Below are 17459 nucleotides of genomic sequence, written 5' to 3' on the forward strand. Positions count from 1 at the left end.
TTGCAAATTCTAAAAGTATAAATAATTATTTGAAGCTGCCATCGAGAAACCCTGTCAACCCACTTTAGAGTGTGGAACAATTCTGCACAGTTTGTCGTTTACCAACACCAGCTGCATAGGCCGAAATTGTTATTGGATAGATTTTAGATTTTTGCTTTTAAAGTAAGTAAATGATACGCGAATCAGCAATAAATATTGTTTTTGCAGAAGCTGCAACCGAACTGCCATTCGTGATTTGCCAAAAGAAGGCCATTACCCGCTTAACTTAAGGTGGCAATCATGAATTGCAGCCAAGTATTTTGAAGCTCGTGTGATGTAACAACAGACAGCAGAAAATGCCAACCAATTGGTAATTATTATTATTTAGATTGTAATTAATGCTGGGCTTTTTATGACTACAGCATGACTGCCGTGTTTCGAGTTGGCCTGGTGCGGCTAGTTGGCCGTGGCTCAACCGCCCCCGCCCCTGCCACACTGCTGCAGGCCCAGACGACTGGATTGCCTGCCGCCTTCATGCAGAAGTGCAATATCTCCGGCAAGACGATGCGTGGCGGTCCACGGTGTCCCAAAGTGCCGCCCTACCCGTACAAGACGAAGAAGTACAATGTCTTCAGCGCCATTTTCGATAAGACCACGAAGCGTTTCGATGAGAACACGAAAGTGATTTGCGTCGAGGGTCCCATTGCGGCAGGCAAAACAAAGTTTGCCATGGAGCTGGCCGCGGAACTGGATATGCAATACTATCCGGCTGTTGATATGGATCTGATCTATATTAATCCATATGGCTATGATATGCGTAAATTGGACCCAGAGCTGCCGCCCAGCTGCCGCAGTTATGACATTAAGAACTTCTGTGCGGATCCAAAACATCCCTCGGCCGCTGCGTTCCAGATTCGCATGTACATGTTGCGCTTCTCGCAGTATATCGATGCACTGCAGCACATCTTGTCCACGGGCCAGGGCGTGGTCACAGAGCGCAGTCCCTTCTCCGACTTTGTCTTCATGGAGGCGATGTTCCGCCAAGGCTATATTTCTCGCGGCGCTCGCTCCGTCTACAACGATGTGCGTCAGAATACCATCGGTGAGTTGTTGAGGCCGCATTTGGTTATCTATCTGGATGTGCCCGTCGATGTCGTCCAGAAGCAAATCAAAGCGCGCAACTTGGAGCATGAGGTGAAATCAAAAGTGTTTACCAATGCGTACTTAACCGATCTGGAGGTCATATACAAGCAGCAGTATCTGAAGGACATTTCTGGTCATGCCGAGCTGCTCATCTACGATTGGTCAGCCGGCGGCGAAACCGAGGTTGTGGTGGAGGATATCGAGCGCATTAATTTCGAGCAATACGAATCGGATCCGCACAACAAGAAAATGATCGACTGGCGTTTCCCGCTGGAGACCGAGTGGTGCGAGGCGCGCATCAAGTACTGCAATGAGAAGTCCGACTTGATGAACTACTTCAATGTGCCACGTTTCGATGTGCCCGAACTCTTGCGCAGCGCCGAAGACGGCAAAGTCTGGCGTGATGTCTGGTACAATGTGAGTTAATTACCCAATTATGCTTAATTTACCCAAAGTCTAACTCGCATCATTTGTCTTCACCAGGCGCCTGGCATGAAGTACCGCCCCGGCTACAATGCGGATGTGGGTGACACTGGTTTGCTGACCAAGTTAAAGATTGGCATCAACGAGCCCTTTTAAGCCAGCCGTTTGCGTGCTTTGAGTTCAACTGGCGAAATGTGTTAATTATGTAATAAAAAATCTAGTAAAATATTTGTAATCCTTTCGCTGACGAACTTCAGTTTCTTCTATAATTTGCGTGGCGCTACAGCATGAAGTTCGGTGACTAAATCCGGGCTTGGTTACATATTCGGAATAGAAATATATACCATATACCATGTGAGCTATGATTGCGAACTTTATATATATGAAAAGTCTAACAAGTCCGGATGTATAATTTAATTTAAACTAACGAAGTAAGAGCGGAATCAAAACCAAATTAAAACACATACTTCTCCATATTTTCTTTTGTACTCAATTTAAAGAATCTGCAACGTGGTTAAAACATCTACTCTTTGGAGATATATTGTTTACATTAATGCATGTACAACCAGGATCGGGATTTGAAACATGACATACATATGGTACATACTCGTATATTATAAAAAACATTTAAATAATTACCAATTAAGTTTACTTCATCTTTAGTTAAGGGAATTGTTAACGCTGCAATCGGTAGAATAAGTCATTTATACAATAATGTTGCGCTGTCTGGATCGCATATTATGGAACATTAATTAGGGTTTAAAATGTGATGCGACTGATCGAGCAATGTTAATCGCTGTCGTAGTCATTTTTGCCCGCACCGCCAACGGAGGTGAGTGGCCGACGGGACTCCTCGTCGGAGCCGTAGACGACATCCTCATCTGAATCGTCAATCATGGAAATGGCTGGATTATCTTTGGTCACAGCCAATTCCGCCTGGGCGAAGCGGCCATCGGGCGAATACACATACGCCATGGTGTACAGGTAGAAGTTCAGCAGTCCATAAAAGCACATGAACTGCGCCGAACTCCGATAGGTGGTGTTCAGCGAGGCCACAAAGTTGTCCTCCAGTATACCAAAGCCGAAGCGACAGGTGGTCACCGTTATGGAGATGGACAGCACAAAGAGCATCAGCAGCGTGAGAAACTTTAACCGAATATCTGGAAGAGCGGAGAAATTCAGAAGAGAAATGAGGAGAAGTCGATGAAGTAAAGAACAAATGAAAAGAGAATGAATATGAAGGGAAGTAAATTGAGTAACGAAGCGAGAGTATAAGGAAAAGAGAGTAAAAAAATCGAAGGGAGAAAGAAAAGGAGCAGGAATAGAAAAAGTAATAAGAGATGGAACACCAAAACAGAAGAAGAATGAAGAGAAATGATAAGAAGAGACAAATTGTAGACAAAGGTTGAAAATTTGATGAGAAGAACCAGCAAGGCGAGAGAGATCATAGAGAGTAAAAATGACCAGAGCAAAGAATAAAAATTAAATTAAAGAAGGGAGAATAAAATATGAGCAGAGAAAAGAAAGTACAGTATATATATATCTGTACTATATATATATATATTGTTAATAAAAACATACCAAAGTAGGGCATGGAGCGCAGTTCGGTATAGGCTCGCAGCAGGAGCACGCCCAGATACAGCACATACATGCAGCAGGCAATGTAGAAGAACATCTTAAGGCCCTGCAAAATGCGATATATGGGGATAATAAGGTCTGTAGGTAATCCAACTGGGAGCTCAGCTGCACTCACATTATAGTTCTTGGTGTCTACGAAGTGGCTGTATGTGGGATCACGCAGTTCATTGCACTTCTCCCAGGTGGCCAGGACAATGGCGCACAGCCAAATGGGCAGCACCACGATGATCTTGACCAGGTAGAAGCTAACGAAGCGCCGCTCGTTCTGTCGCAGACCGTGGTAGATGCACAGCCAGAACATGAGCAGGGCGCAGAGGAATGTTGCCTGCAGAACGGCGTCCAGCATGCCAGGCAGCCAGGAATTCATCAAAAATATCAGCGGAAACAGTGGATCTACATTGAAGAGTTCAATTACAGGAAATCAGAGTTTAAGCTAGATCTAGTTTACTCTATACTCACTATCGTAGAGCAGCAGCAGCGGCAGCAGCACGGATATCCATTTCTGCTCAATGGACCAGTCATAGACGGGATACTTGCGCAGGGTGTGCGCATACCAGCACTGAGGGGAGGATAGATAGGGTTTATCTCTGTGCAATTATCTACATATATATTTCTGCACTTACGATGACTATGAACGTGAAGAGCAGAAAGATGAATCTAAACCAAATCTCAATCTGCGTAAACTCCGGGCTATACGTCTTGAACTGCAAGAAAGTCATTTGAGTGATTTTACTCAACAATTTGGTAATAATGAAATAACTAAAAATAATTACTAATAAAATCAATATGAGTTCTATTGCGTTAATACCAAGTAAAAAGGCTCTAGTCGAGACTGCTCGACTAGGAGATACCCAGAACCCTCCAAACTGATATTCTAATCATTCTGCACTTATGTTATGCACACATACATACACACGTACACATAGCCACGCGCTCTGCTAACTGCGAATTTAGCAGCGACTGCGCTGCGGTGTGGGCAATATTATATAATATTTCTTTTGTAGACAGACAATCTTAGTGAAACTTTCAGAGCGTGATCATATGGTTAAAATGTGTGTACATTTCAAAGGACAAGTCTCTAGTACTTGTTCTGTCTATTCTGCCTGTTACATACATTTCAACAAAACCATTATACACTGATTTCCCGTTTCCAATGGATTCAGGGTATAATGAATATAAATTCATATTGGCAAAAATAAAAGATCAATGAAATATATATGAGAAATAATACCAGCAATTGGGATCTATAGCTATAGCTACTCACATAGAAGGTAATGGCCCTGATGTTGTACTTCTGATGGAACGACTCGAGTCCAAAAAACCGTACCGTGATGATGTAGTGGGCATAGTCGAGAAAGCCCAGATGCATGACGGTGAACTCCTCGCAGTCGTTGCGCACACAGAGCAAGTGCCTCGTGCGGTTGTGGGCGGTGCTAGTGCCCAGGACGCTGAGTGGCTTGTGCTGCTCGTTGATGCCATCGATGGAGACGCTGATCTGAAAGCTCTTGTCGTAGCGCTCATCTGTGCAAGCAGAGAGACAATGAGTGACCTGAGAGCTGGTGCATGGACTGAACACTCACCATCGTTGTTATCGGTGACCAGTTTGGCTATGAGCCACATCTGCTGCGAATAGGTTGTCATCAGAGGCGATTTCATGGCAAAGGGCCCAGTGGCCAGCACCGTTTTACTCTTGGCCAGCGTCGTGTTGGCCAGTATCTGCTGTGCGGTGAGTGCGTCTGTTGTTGTTATTGGCGGGCCGGTCAGTCCAATGATGATGCCCAAGCCGAAGCAGGTGAAGAAGCCGAGAAAGACCATGACGAACTCCCGCTTGTGCATGGAGTACATGCGCATATGGACGGATCGCTCGCAGCGGTCGTGAAAGAAGGCAGGTGAAATGTATTTGTTGAACTCACTGAACAGATCGCTGAACTGCGACAGGGAGTTCTTGAGGCGCAGCAAAAGGCCGCCGGATGGCAGATGATAGGCATAGCCCAAGCCGGAGGCGTCTGTGGGTGGCTTGGCCATGGCTCTACGACTGTGAGTGCTCGTCGAATGGAAGTGCTCTTGTGTTTTGTTGGTACGTTTGTTTAATCCTCAAATTTCAAACGGGTGCATTTTCCCAATGGCGCTGAAACTTTTTGACAGTTGCAGCAGCGCTGGCAAAGCCTGAATTAATTATATATCTTTTTGGTTTCTTTTCGCTTATTTGTTGTGCAAAACAATTTCTGCGTCTTTCGCCTGCTTGCTTGTGAGAAAAGTATTGATTTTGGCTGGCAATCTCACATATGTTTTGCGCCCTGGGGTGGGCCACAAAATTTGATTGCAAGCCGAAGCGCCATATTGTACAGTTTGGCAAGCACTGCGCATGCGCTCTCTTATCAGCTGGCCACAAAATGTAAACAAAAACGTTACCTTTGTAAATGTTTACGTTTATTTAGTTATAATTATACTTGTAATTAAAAATCACAAAACAAATATGTTTTCTATTAATTTTCTATTGCAAGCAACCCATATAGAACAGTTTAGCAGTCACTGCACTCCAGAAGCAAATGTAAACAAAACTGTTAAAATTCAGAAGTTCTAGCTCATTTAATCATTTAATATTTTACTTTTTGTGCTTATCAATTATTTTTTCTATTTCTGTAATTTAATCCCAATATTTAATGAGACCATCCCAGCCGGCGGTAACCAATTTGCTGGCTTCGTGCGGATGCCACAGGGCACTGATGCAGACGCCATCGTGCGCCTGCCATTTCTTGTACATTTTCGTCGTCTTCCAGTCCCAGATGTAGCACTTGCCATCGCCATCCCCCGACACCACATAGCTCATGTCCGGCGAGAAGTCCAGCTGGCAGGCATAGCCGGAGACCATGTGGCCGGTGAATGTCTTCTTCCGATTCATCTTGAAGCGATTGAGGGCGGAGAATATCACGATTTTGTTGTCCAGCGATTGACAGGCCATCCATTTGCCATTGGGCGCCAAGGTGACTGCTGGCATGGAATGCATCGTTGGGTCGGCAATGTACTTCATGTCCACAGGTATGTCCCACTCCCAAATGCGCATTGATTTGTCATCCGACGTAGTCACGAATCTCCGATTATCGTCCACAAAGGTAATGGTGCTGACAGAGCCCAAATGACGATCGTATTCCTGAACAATGTCGCCACTCCGTATGTCCCACTATGGAAGAGATTAAGCCTTAGTTTAGCTCTAATCATGCTGGATGGATTCACACTTACACAAATGATCTTTTTGTCCGAGGTGCCGGCCACGAAGAGATGCTGCTTGCTGTTGTCTGGATGAAACTTAACGCAAAACGGCATTTTGCGTGTGGTAAAGCGCGACACAACATCGCCCGTCTCCGCATCCCAGAGCTTTATGTAGCGATCATACGAGGCGGACAGAAAGTGGGAGCCCTTGTTGTTCCAGGCAATATCCTTGATGGCCTGCCGATGGCCGGAGAAGGTGCGTACGCATCGCCGATCGCCATACACCTCCCACAGCTTGACGCGGCAGTCCATGGAGCCGGAGAGCAACAAATGGGCCGTCTTGGGAAACCAGCGAATGGAGGAGATGCCCTTGTTGTGGCCCGTCCAGGTGTGTATGTGGGCCTTGGGCAGAAAACATTTCGGTGGCGGCGCATTCGAGCGCAAATTGATACCCAAATCGTGTGGCGCATGCAGATACGAGCGGCCCTGGTAATCGTAGGCATCCTTGACTGTGGGGAAAGAAATTATGAAATATAGATTTATGACTTATATTCATATCAATTTTCCAAGCTTACTGTGCAGCGTGGACTTCTCTTCCAGTGGCTTGTCTTCGGGTATGCGTCCTCGTTTGTGTCTCTTGGAGAGCAGTTCGTCCAGCTCGGCTCGCTCCTGTTCGTTGGGCTTGGCCACGCTTATCTCGTTCTCGTACTTTCCCCATGGTCCGAGAAAGCCTTCTATGTCCTCTGGATTATCGTTCTTCTCCTGTTTGCGCATCTTCTTTGGCTTTGGCGACTCGAAGACCGTTTTGCCATTGTCATCGTAGGCGGACTGGAGATCACCCACAAAAGATTGCCCGTCGGCTTCGTTGTCCACCGTGGGATCCAGAGCATAGCCATAGGTGTGGAAGGTGCGTCGCTGGTTCTCGAATTCAAATGCATTTATATGTGCCTTCTCAACATAGCCAGCTAGCGTGTTGCGTGGCGCCCGTTGCTGCATTGTCAAGTTGGGATGCTCTGGACCTTGGACGGGCGCATACATTTCTTCGTACCGTGGATTGTAGGCGACTTCCTTGAGCGTGGGGTCCAGCGTACGTGGCACGGCCGCTGTGCCCATTGGCACGACGTCGGGCGCTGCACAAACGGCCAGCGTTGTAGACAACGAATGGGTTTTGTCCACGGGCTGCAAATGCGCGGTCAACTCTTTGGCAGCTTCCTCGCTTTGTTCGTTGTCCGAGTCATTCTCGGATGAGCTGCCGTAGGATTGCAGTCCCAGCATGGTTATCTAGAGACTGCGTACGAATTCCGTATATCTGTTCACAAAATGCTGCAAATATAAAATAAACAAACTGTACAAAATGAAAATAAAAACGTTTATAGAAATTTCCATCAAGGTGGCGTTTGTATGCCAATTACTTGTTCGTTGTGACTGTGAAAATGTAGACATGCCAACTCGCTCAAAAATAGACAATAAAATTTCAAGAATTAATAAGTGAATTTAATAATTTTCACGGAACTGGTTATTTATTATAAAATCAAATGAATAATTTCACGAATTGCATATGAAATAAAAATTAAAGCTATTCGCAATTAATCAGTGGCCTACGGGAATATACTTATTTTTATCGAGTATATGTATATCGATTTAATTACGCCCAGCTGTTTGCGGGTTTTTAGCTATTACATGTGAATGACAATATCGTGGTCCTCAACACGTGCGCGTTTGTTTTATTCCAAGTTGTGTTTTCATACCGCAATTCCTTAAAATGTCGATCCGGGAAAAACTCCTAATGAAAAAAATTGTTAAGCGTGAGAAAATGAAGAAGGAGCTCTCACAGAAAAAGGGTAAAGCGAAGCAGGTAGCACCGGAAACGCCAGTCGAAAAGGCTGCCAAAAACAAGCCGAAGAAACAGAAGCGACCTGTGGAGCCTGAAGAAGGTCTGTGAAAAACGATAGCACTTTAATCCATATATGCATACATTAAAAACATTTTATAAACAGAAGAGTTGGAAAAGAGCGAAGCGAAGCAGTCAGTGCCAGAGCCACCAGTGGGAAAGGCTGGAAAAAACAAGCTGAAGAAACAAAAGCGGCCTGCGGAGCCTGAAGAAGGTGTGTGAATAACGACAGCATTTCAATTTATATACATATGTATACATTAAAAACATTTTATGAACAGAAGAGTTAAAAAAGAGCGAAGCGAAGCAGTCAGCGCCGGAACCACCAGTCGGAAAGGCGGGAAAAAACAAGCTGAAGAAACAAAAGCGACCTGTGGATCCTGAAGAAGGTATGTGAAAGCGATAGTATTGATGTATAAATTTAAAACATTTTATACTCAATAGATGACTTGGAAGATGATTTCCAACAGCAGCGGCAGAGCAAAGGCAAGAAGCGCCAGCAGCAGAAAAAGAAGCCACAAATTGAGGTCGCAAACTCCGATTCAGAGTCAGAATCAGAAGAAGAAGAAGAAGAGAACGCGGTGAGCGGTAGTGAAGCAGAGGATGATGAGGGCGACGAGGAGATAGATAGCGAAGGTATATTACATATAGACATTATTAGAATGCTATATTTAAGGATGATTCAAAGGCGAATTCGATTTGCTCTGGAGCAGCGAGTTAATGTTGCCAATTGCAGGCATGAGATATACAAAAAAGAAACTGAAACTCTTATATTGTAGCTTAAGACTACTTTAAAAGAGATCCTCATTAATCCTGTCGTAATATTTACAGCTGCAGACTCAGCCGATGCGGGTGAGGAGGACGAGCCTGTGCCGGCCAAGAAATCCAAGTTACAGCCTAAAGCAGCTAAAAAGGCGGCCACAGCAAATGACAAAGCTACTGAGGAAGATGTACCCTTCTCTGTGGAATCGTCTTTGGCGGCACTGGACCATCGGGATTCGGATGATCGCACCTTTGCCTCGCTCAAAGGCGCCGTCTCTGAGGCTACGTTGCGTGCCATCGAAGAGATGGGCTTCACTGAGATGACCGAAATCCAAGCCAAGTCCTTGACGCCGCTGCTCAAGGGCCGAGATTTGGTGGGTGCTGCCCAGACTGGCTCAGGCAAAACCCTCGCTTTCCTTATACCCGCCGTGGAGTTGATCAATAAGTTGAGGTTTATGCCACGCAATGGTACGGGCGTCATTATCATCTCGCCCACACGCGAGTTGTCCATGCAGACGTTCGGTGTGCTCAAGGAGCTGATGGCACATCATCATCATACCTACGGCTTAGTCATGGGTGGCTCCAATCGTCAGGTGGAGAGCGAGAAGCTGAGCAAAGGCATCAATATTCTGGTGGCTACGCCAGGACGTCTGTTGGATCATTTGCAGAACTCCCCGGATTTCCTGTACAAAAACTTGCAATGTCTGATTATCGATGAGGTGGATCGGATACTGGAGATTGGTTTTGAAGAGGAACTCAAGCAGATTATCAATCTGCTGCCAAGTAAGAGAAGAATATTACTTGATGAAGCCTCAAATTTTATAATTTGATTATAATTTTTTAGAACGCCGTCAGACTATGTTATTCTCGGCCACACAGACGGAGCGGATTGATGCGCTGTCCAAGTTGGCGCTCAAGAAGGAGCCCATCTATGTGGGCGTGCATGATAACCAGGAGACGGCCACCGTCGAGGGACTTGAGCAAGGCTACATTGTCTGTCCGTCCGAAAAGCGTTTGCTGGTGCTCTTCACGTTCCTCAAAAAGAATCGCAAGAAGAAGGTCATGGTCTTCTTCTCCTCATGCATGTCGGTCAAGTACCATCACGAGCTCTTCAACTACATCGATCTGCCGGTCACATCCATACATGGCAAGCAAAAGCAAACGAAACGGACGACGACCTTCTTTCAGTTCTGCAATGCCGAGTCGGGCATTCTGCTCTGCACGGATGTGGCGGCGCGTGGCCTGGACATACCGCAAGTCGATTGGATTGTGCAATACGATCCGCCAGATGATCCGCGCGAGTATATTCATCGTGTGGGTCGTACGGCTCGCGGCTCTGGCACTTCGGGACATGCTTTGCTGATGCTACGGCCCGAGGAATTGGGCTTCTTGCGCTATCTGAAAGCAGCCAAGGTGCCGCTCAATGAATTTGAGTTCTCCTGGCAGAAGATTGCCGACATACAGCTGCAGGTAGGCACAATAGCTATAGAGAAATATATATATTCATATGTTCTCTCTCTCTCTTCACAGCTAGAGAAATTGATATCGAAAAACTACTTCCTCAATCAGTCCGCCAAGGAGGCGTTCAAGTCGTATGTGCGCGCCTATGATTCGCATCAGCTGAAACAGATATTCAACGTGAACACGCTGGACTTGCAGGCGGTGGCCAAGAGCTTTGGCTTTCTGGTGCCGCCAGTGGTTGACCTCAAAGTGGGCGCTGCCAAGCGCGAGCGGCCCGAGAAGCGAGTGGGTGGCGGTGGCTTTGGCTACTACAAACAGATGAACGAGCGGGGCGGCGGCCACAAGCAGCGCGTTTTCAAGCAGATCAATCGGGATCAGGCCAAGAAGTTTATGCGTTAATGCTTTAGCCGTAATTTTAAAATCATGTGTTTTTTATATAGGTATACAAGAATATAAATATATACCATAATATATACATACATATATAATGTAGAGAGAGATTGCATGACTCTGGCTTCATTTCACAAATAATTCAACCCAAAAGGCGTTGCAACGCCCACACGGATGTGCCGGATGCCTTATTTGTGCACGGTTTGTTTCTCATATATTTTTATTGTGTCGGGCAGACTTTAACAAAGTATTTGGCAAGCTGTGCCGAATATGGCCAATGCGATTTTTCTTGTTTTTTGTTTTTGAAAGTATATTAAATTGTTCCAGTTTATTCAGCGCTCAGTGGAGCTCAAACTGTGACAGTTTGGCAGCCCCGTTCCGTCCAGGCCTTTACCAATTGCGCAACGTTCAGTGCGTCGTCTTGTTGGCGCCCACAGCGAATGCGGCCATCAATTGAAATAGCATTGAAGAGCTGTAAACAATTTTCTAATAAAACTCGTTTAACCCACGACACCCGCTTCACCCAGGCTGAGCCAATCGCTGTCCAAAAGACGGCATCAAGAAATTAATGCGCTGCCTAATCGAAGCAGCCGGTCAGACAGACAGACAGCCAGAAAGCCAGCAACAAATTAATACTAGTTTTTATATTCCGTTCAAGCCTGGGCGTGGGCGACAAAACTGCCTGCGAGGCAGCACTTGCCACAGCTAAGCCAGCCAAGCAGAGCTTGTGAATGAAGTCGGCTAATGCTCATGCTAATGCTAATGCTGATGCTGGAGCTAGTAGCAGTCGAGAAGCTTCATTCATGAATGCACAAATACCGCCAGCATGCTAAATGAAGGGGCCTCTGCTGCAGCTACACGACTCGCAGATACCCTGTAAATATCCCAATTTTCGATAAACAAAATTTCTGAGTACTTCAGGCCATTTGTGGATTACTCATTTAACATTTTTTTACTTAGAGTAAACTGTAAGCATTTTCAGAAAGTTTAGCTGCCAAAACTTTTACTTCAAGTTGGGTTGAGTTGAAAAGTTTGAACGTGAAGTTTGAATCTGTGTTTTCTTTGTTGGCAGGGGAATGAATAGGTTAAAAGTCTATTGTACAAGTTTGTAAGAGATACTTAAACTCGGTCAATGAGATTGTCATTAGTATATAAAATAGCAGATTACATTTATATTGAAAAGCCTGGCACCAAAATCCTTCAGGAAATATATCTTGAAAATGACACGATCTATTTTCATAGCTTCTTGATCTCTCTTTCTATTATTTTATATGTCTGGCTCTAATTCACTATATATCCCTCTCTCTTTCTCTCCCTCTTTTTTATTTTTGTCCTATTTTGGCTCTTAAGCACACTTTCATCACATACTCCATTTAAGTGTTCTGCACTTATATACCTTTTTAAATGCATTGCAATAAGTACAGGGTATAAAATCCAACTATCTTTTATGAATGAAAAGTCAGGTGTTTTAACTTGTTGCTGCTCTCGTTGCTTTAATAAAATTAGTATTTAGTAATAAAAAAGCTAATTAATAAATCGATAAAATTTAATACAGATTTTCAGATTAAAATTTTATAGTAATTTGCAATAATTAAAAATCTACTACATCTATATATGATACATAAATAAATATATCTATAAGCAATGCCTATGTTAATAATATCATCAACCAGGTTTCGCATACATCTATGAGTCGTCTGCCTGGCCAAGTTAACAATATCATCAACAGGCGTTATCTAAACGCCTCTGATTCATTAGTTGATTACTCTTCAGTGAACATCTCATTCATAGTCAGCCAGTTGAAAATTTAAAAGCTCAACTCTTGGCAGTTGACAGGTGAGCATAGTGTGTGTGTGTGTGTGTGTATATATGTGTGTGGGTGTAGTGGCTTGTTTCATTTGGCTCACTCAATGCTGGCGCCCACGCAACAGTTGTTCGCGTAATAAAAACCCCAATAGAGGCGAGTTGCGCTTTTAGCTAACATGCCGCTACTAATTATACAAAGTCATAGATGTGGCATGGCGGGCGTACCTGTCATACTGTGCGTCCCATAGAGCAGGTGCATCACTTAATGCGGACAGCATCCATGCAGCAGTCCTCAGTCCAGGGATAGGCCTACAACGTGTGCATGCATTATGAAGGCCCTGAAATATGGCCACTGAGGCGAGCCATTGCCAAATTAAGTGATACAGTGGGCAAAATGGCAAAATATATTTACATATGTACATACATCTACAATGTAGATAAGTAAACATATATGTAAATAAAATAATATCACAATATCTAGGAATATAGAATTCAATACAGATTCATTCATTGAAACATCAATAATTACTTTTATCTATAATTTATTCTATAAAATGCAACCTTTCTACCTACATATGTACATAAAAATACTGTAAAATCTTGAAAACTTAATTTCCATTTGTAAAATAAAACTTGAAAAAATTTCATTGATAGACACTATTTTGATAGGATTGGATAACAAACGTCTGCCATAAAAAACACACAAAATTTGTATTTTTTTTTTTTAAATTGATATTGAATGATTATGTGAAAAAATACATTAGATAGATATTAACGAGTGTATTGAAAAAGTACAAAATTTAGATTTAGTTGAATACAACAAAATTAATCGTTAAATTAATTCGATTAAGACTGAAACTTAAAAATTTTAGAATTATATGAACAACTCAAATATACTTTACTTTCCTATCGGATTCAAGGATAGAATATTTAACTTGGATATATATTACTACATTACTAAATTTGTTCATTAAGAAGTTCTTCTTGCATGCATGAATTGACTACTGTGTAAATCATATTCATGCGACTCAACTAGAATCGTGTGTCGACCATGTTTGCGGTTTCGATTCATTCAATCCGTGCTGACGCCCACGCAACAGTTGTTGGCTTAATGAAAAGGCTAATAGAGTCCGGTTGCCTTTCAATAAGCATACCAGTAATAATTATACAAAGCGTGTGCACACAGACAGCAAGTGCATCATTTTGTCAGCAGCGGTAGCAGGAGCAGATGGAGCAACAGCCACACGCACACCCGCAGCAGCCACCCATTAGGTCACAATAGGCACAAAAAGTGGGCATGCATAAGGGAGGAGGCTGGACGATTGGGATGCTGCACATCAAGTTGAGTGTGAAATATGGCCACTGACGTGTGCTGTGGGCAATTCAGCGCACAGTGGACTGAAACTGATGAAAATGATATGAATTTGTATGGTGCTGAGAAGATATTTATTAATATATACAATTATATTTATATTCATAATTATAATTTGAGTTTGTTTCATTCTTATACATCGTTATTACCATTGCACATTTCGTGTCGAGCTTTCTCGCACATTTGCCACACTGTGCACTGTGAGCTCTTCTATTGAAGCGTAAGACTGCGTAAAACGTTGTTAACTCTGCCTCTGGGCTTTTAGCCCCGGCTAGCCTAGAGTAACTGGAATATTTGATCTGCATTTTAAATGCAATTTTGTTCGCATGCGAAATCTAATAACTCAAGCCAAAGTGCATGGCTTGGGCTGAGGCTTGGCTAACGTGTGTGGCTCTTTCACAGTTTCGTGTGGCAATCAGTGTCAGTGACGAAATCGTCATGCAACATTTGTTCAAAATGGAAAGTGCTACCAGAAATGGCCTACACGCAAAGCCCTGAAGCTTAGCAGCCCACGAATGAAATGATGTGTTGCTTTTTTAACCAACTTGTTTATCTCAGAGGATCTACATATTATATGTTTGTGTGCGTTTGTATGTGTGTGTTTGGGTGTGTGGGTGTCAACATCAAAATAGGCTTTGCTGGGCATTAAATCGAACAACCATAATAATACAATGCCTAAATCTCTGACACATATTCAATGGCAATAAAATGTATAAATGTGACTGTATGTATGCGTATATATATATATAGATATCAGTTTGATCGGCCTACACACTCGCACACACATGACCATGCCAAGGTGCACCACAGCGAGTGGTTGGCCAGGTCGATGGTGGGCGCCTGCTTTCCACTTCCATTGATTGAAAACTTTCACGTCTCTTTTTAAGTGCATGCGGGTGCTGTGTATGTGTAAAGCGGTCGCTGTTGCTGATGGCTTTTTGCGGAATACACGGAAGCCAGGCGTAAAGAAAAAATTGAAAAAAAAAAAAAAAACGTACTGAAATGCCTAGCACTGAAACGCATTTGCAATGGAAAGTAAAAGTTGTTGCTGTCCAGGGACACTTATATGGTGCGTCGCTGGCATCGCATGCGAATTCCAATTTTCCCACATACATTTTAACTATTTTGAGCATTTTGGCTCAAAGGCAAGTTTTAACACCAACATTTGGCATTTTGGCCCGGCCAATTTCCATTTGGTACGTTTGGTAATTTGCATAGGCTTTTGGCCAAATGCCCACATATCTAACAAAGCGCTGTAGTTGATTCTAAGCGATCACAGTCGTTGCCTTCTAACAATTTCCGTACGTAATTAATGCCTCCGCTCTCAGAGTGTTTTCATAATTCAAACTGACGCCAACGCGCCAAATGGGCTTAACAAGCGAGTGCGAGAGAGATGGCTGCTGTTAACAGTGCATGATTGATAGATTTAGCGCTGCCACCTAACACACTATTATTTGTAATAATGCTCCCGATCCATTTCTCGCTCATCAAAAGCCCTAAGATGAACAGGAATATATTTTATTTAAGCAATTTCAATGTATTTAGTTCTATATTTATTGAAAACTTGTAATTTTAAGCAATATTTCTCAGTTAAAACGAACAGCTGCGCAGCGTGTTAACTGTGGCAACGCTGTTAAACGATCTTCACTGCTGTTAAGTCGCTGTTATACTCAAAATGGCATGCTGGTTCTCCTCATTTCATTTTCTTCGTCAATACGCTTTGCGTTCAGTTTCTTTTTCTCTGTCTTTGCGTGCGGTTCAGTTTTAGAAGTAGGAAGAATCGTTCAAGTAGAGGCGAGATCCGTGCGTTTTCCTTTTACCCGACTCGAATACATTTTTAAATAAACAAATATATATATATATATATAAGAAAAGGAATTCTTTACTAGTTAATGAACGCAGTGTACAACAAATGCAAATGTATGCAAATTTGAAAACAATATTGATGTGAAACTGAAAGCAACAAACTCATAAAACGGGCAACAACAACAAATAAAACATAATCAGCAGCAACAGTAAACTGTGCATATTTCATGCGAAATTTTCAACTTTTTAGCTATAATCCAAATCATTGTTTGCTATTCTTTGCTACAATAAGCACGTCGAATATTCGACACTTGTGCAATTGTGCGTAGACTCATATATGGACTTCAAATTTCCTGCAAATAAGAAATATGTTAATTTGCATATAAAAAATAATTTCTTTTTGTTTTACTTCTTGGGGCTGCTGCAGCCACGGAATGAGAATAAGAGAGGGAGCGCGAAAGAGAGCGAACAAATAAGCAGCTATTTTGACATTCTGCTTTCATTCATCTCCGTTGCTCACGATTACGCTCACAAACACAAACACATGCATAAACTCACACAAATTAAGTGTCTCTACGTGTGGGTACTGTTTGTGTGTGTGTCTGGCAAAACGTAGACGGCGACTGCGCCGTTTGTCTTCTCTTCTTCTTGCCGATCACCGATCTGAAGCAGCCGCGCTGCTGCGTTGAGGAATTTTTTCAGTCTTCATTTTAGACTTGCTCTCTCTCTCGCGCGCTCTCCCTCTCTGGCTGTTTCTGTGCTGCTGATGTTGTTGTTGTGTTTTCGTTTTGTTTCTCTCGAAAATCTCAAACTTTTTTGGGTGGAGTTGTTTTTAATCTGTTTCTGTTATTATTGAAAATTCAACTTGTAACAAAATAAAATTGTGTTTATTCCATTTTGCAGTAACATTGAAACATTCAAAAGCAATAAGATATCAAAGAGTGTTAAAGCAACAAATATATAATAGCCTTTTGTTTAGCAATTGTGCAATACCCGAAAACCCGAACATAGAGAAACAGTCGAAAGAGTTAAATACGCATCATAAAAGAATCTCGGCAACAAAAAAATATATTAAAAGAGCATTGTGCAACTAAGTAAACAATTGTAAAAGCTTAAACAAAACACGCTCACCCACACACATATAGAAATATATACACATACTACAACAAAATGAGTGTCTGTGAGAACAAGACCGTTGTGCAACAGCAATTGCAACAACAGGCCGCCGCTGCCGTTGCGGCCGCCGCAGCCGCTGCCGTTGCTCAGCAGCAGCAACAGCAACAACAACAGCCCACGCAAGTGGTGCCACAGCCGCAGCACATGACGCCCCAACAACAACAACAGAGCACACAAAGCATTGCCGACTATTTGGCACAATTGCTGAAGGATCGCAAACAGTTGGCCGCATTTCCCAATGTCTTCACGCATGTGGAGCGACTGCTGGACGAAGGTAAGTTATATTACAACGGATAAATACATATATAATTATTTGAATTTAAAAATACTACGAGTCGAACTGTATGATCTAAGAACTTGAGTGGATCTTCAGTATTTATTCCTTATTTAGTTATATATTTA

At 43.0% G+C, this 17459-nt stretch overlaps 6 protein-coding genes and 1 long non-coding RNA gene across 18 annotated transcripts in view; 3 read left to right on the forward strand and 4 right to left on the reverse strand.

Annotated features, from left to right (window-relative positions):
* The first annotated feature begins 402 nt into the window (after positions 1-402).
* On the forward strand, positions 403-1796 carry ND-42 (NADH dehydrogenase (ubiquinone) subunit ND-42). The gene is made up of 2 exons (XM_018007194.2): positions 403-1539; positions 1606-1796. Exons 1-2 carry the CDS (start codon positions 403-405, stop codon positions 1699-1701), a joined length of 1233 nt encoding a protein of 410 aa, XP_017862683.1. The 3' UTR covers positions 1702-1796.
* LOC108613635 (transmembrane protein 181) lies at positions 403-5470 on the reverse strand. The gene is made up of 7 exons (XM_018007205.2): positions 4764-5470; positions 4448-4704; positions 3807-3887; positions 3643-3742; positions 3299-3576; positions 3127-3229; positions 403-2705 (listed from the first exon to the last, which is right to left on the reverse strand). Exons 1-7 carry the CDS (start codon positions 5206-5208, stop codon positions 2335-2337), a joined length of 1635 nt encoding a protein of 544 aa, XP_017862694.1. The 5' UTR covers positions 5209-5470; the 3' UTR covers positions 403-2334.
* Positions 5471-5747: 277 nt separating this feature from the next.
* Positions 5748-7668, reverse strand: LOC108613566 (pre-mRNA-processing factor 17). The gene is made up of 3 exons (XM_018007109.2): positions 6969-7668; positions 6424-6902; positions 5748-6364 (listed from the first exon to the last, which is right to left on the reverse strand). The coding sequence occupies exons 1-3, from the start codon at positions 7666-7668 to the stop codon at positions 5831-5833; spliced, it is 1713 nt and encodes a 570-aa protein (XP_017862598.1). The 3' UTR covers positions 5748-5830.
* Positions 7669-7674: 6 nt separating this feature from the next.
* On the reverse strand, positions 7675-7837 carry LOC149270279 (uncharacterized). Its single transcript, XM_089461696.1, has one exon. The coding sequence runs from the start codon at positions 7834-7836 to the stop codon at positions 7675-7677; it is 162 nt and encodes a 53-aa protein (XP_089317822.1). The 5' UTR covers position 7837.
* A 22-nt stretch (positions 7838-7859) lies between these two features.
* On the forward strand, positions 7860-10999 carry pit (probable ATP-dependent RNA helicase pitchoune). Of its 3 annotated transcripts, none has more exons than XM_018007062.2 (7): positions 7860-8327; positions 8391-8498; positions 8566-8673; positions 8729-8920; positions 9116-9829; positions 9891-10516; positions 10577-10999. In XM_018007062.2, exons 1-7 carry the CDS (start codon positions 8156-8158, stop codon positions 10904-10906), a joined length of 2250 nt encoding a protein of 749 aa, XP_017862551.1. In that variant the 5' UTR covers positions 7860-8155; the 3' UTR covers positions 10907-10999. The 3 variants fall into 3 exon arrangements, with proteins under 3 accessions (XP_017862551.1, XP_089317817.1, XP_089317816.1); XM_089461691.1 differs by having other exon boundaries at positions 9122-9829; XM_089461690.1 differs by having other exon boundaries at positions 8394-8498.
* A 4784-nt stretch (positions 11000-15783) lies between these two features.
* Positions 15784-17459, forward strand: part of how (protein held out wings) — a 38714-nt gene continuing 37038 nt past the window's right edge. For 6 of the 10 annotated variants that reach the window (XM_018007134.2, XM_018007143.2, XM_018007151.2 and 3 more), the window contains exons 1-2: positions 15797-15995; positions 16785-17331. In XM_018007134.2, the coding sequence (XP_017862623.1) occupies positions 17052-17331 (280 nt within the window). In that variant the 5' untranslated portion in view covers positions 15797-15995; positions 16785-17051. Of the gene's footprint in view, positions 15996-16071; positions 16098-16784; positions 17332-17459 lie in introns of those variants that run through there. The other 4 variants (XM_089462832.1, XM_089462833.1, XM_089462831.1 and 1 more) reach the window with 4 other exon arrangements.
* On the reverse strand, positions 15923-16762 carry LOC149270280 (uncharacterized). The gene is made up of 2 exons (XR_016268667.1): positions 16291-16762; positions 15923-16234 (listed from the first exon to the last, which is right to left on the reverse strand). It is a non-coding gene; the product is annotated as an uncharacterized LOC149270280 (long non-coding RNA).

The sequence above is a fragment of the Drosophila arizonae genome, chromosome 2, assembly GCF_054131065.1.
Source record: "Drosophila arizonae isolate 15081-1271.41 chromosome 2, UAZ_ARI_1.0, whole genome shotgun sequence".
Classification (NCBI taxonomy): Eukaryota; Metazoa; Arthropoda; class Insecta; order Diptera; family Drosophilidae; genus Drosophila; species Drosophila arizonae.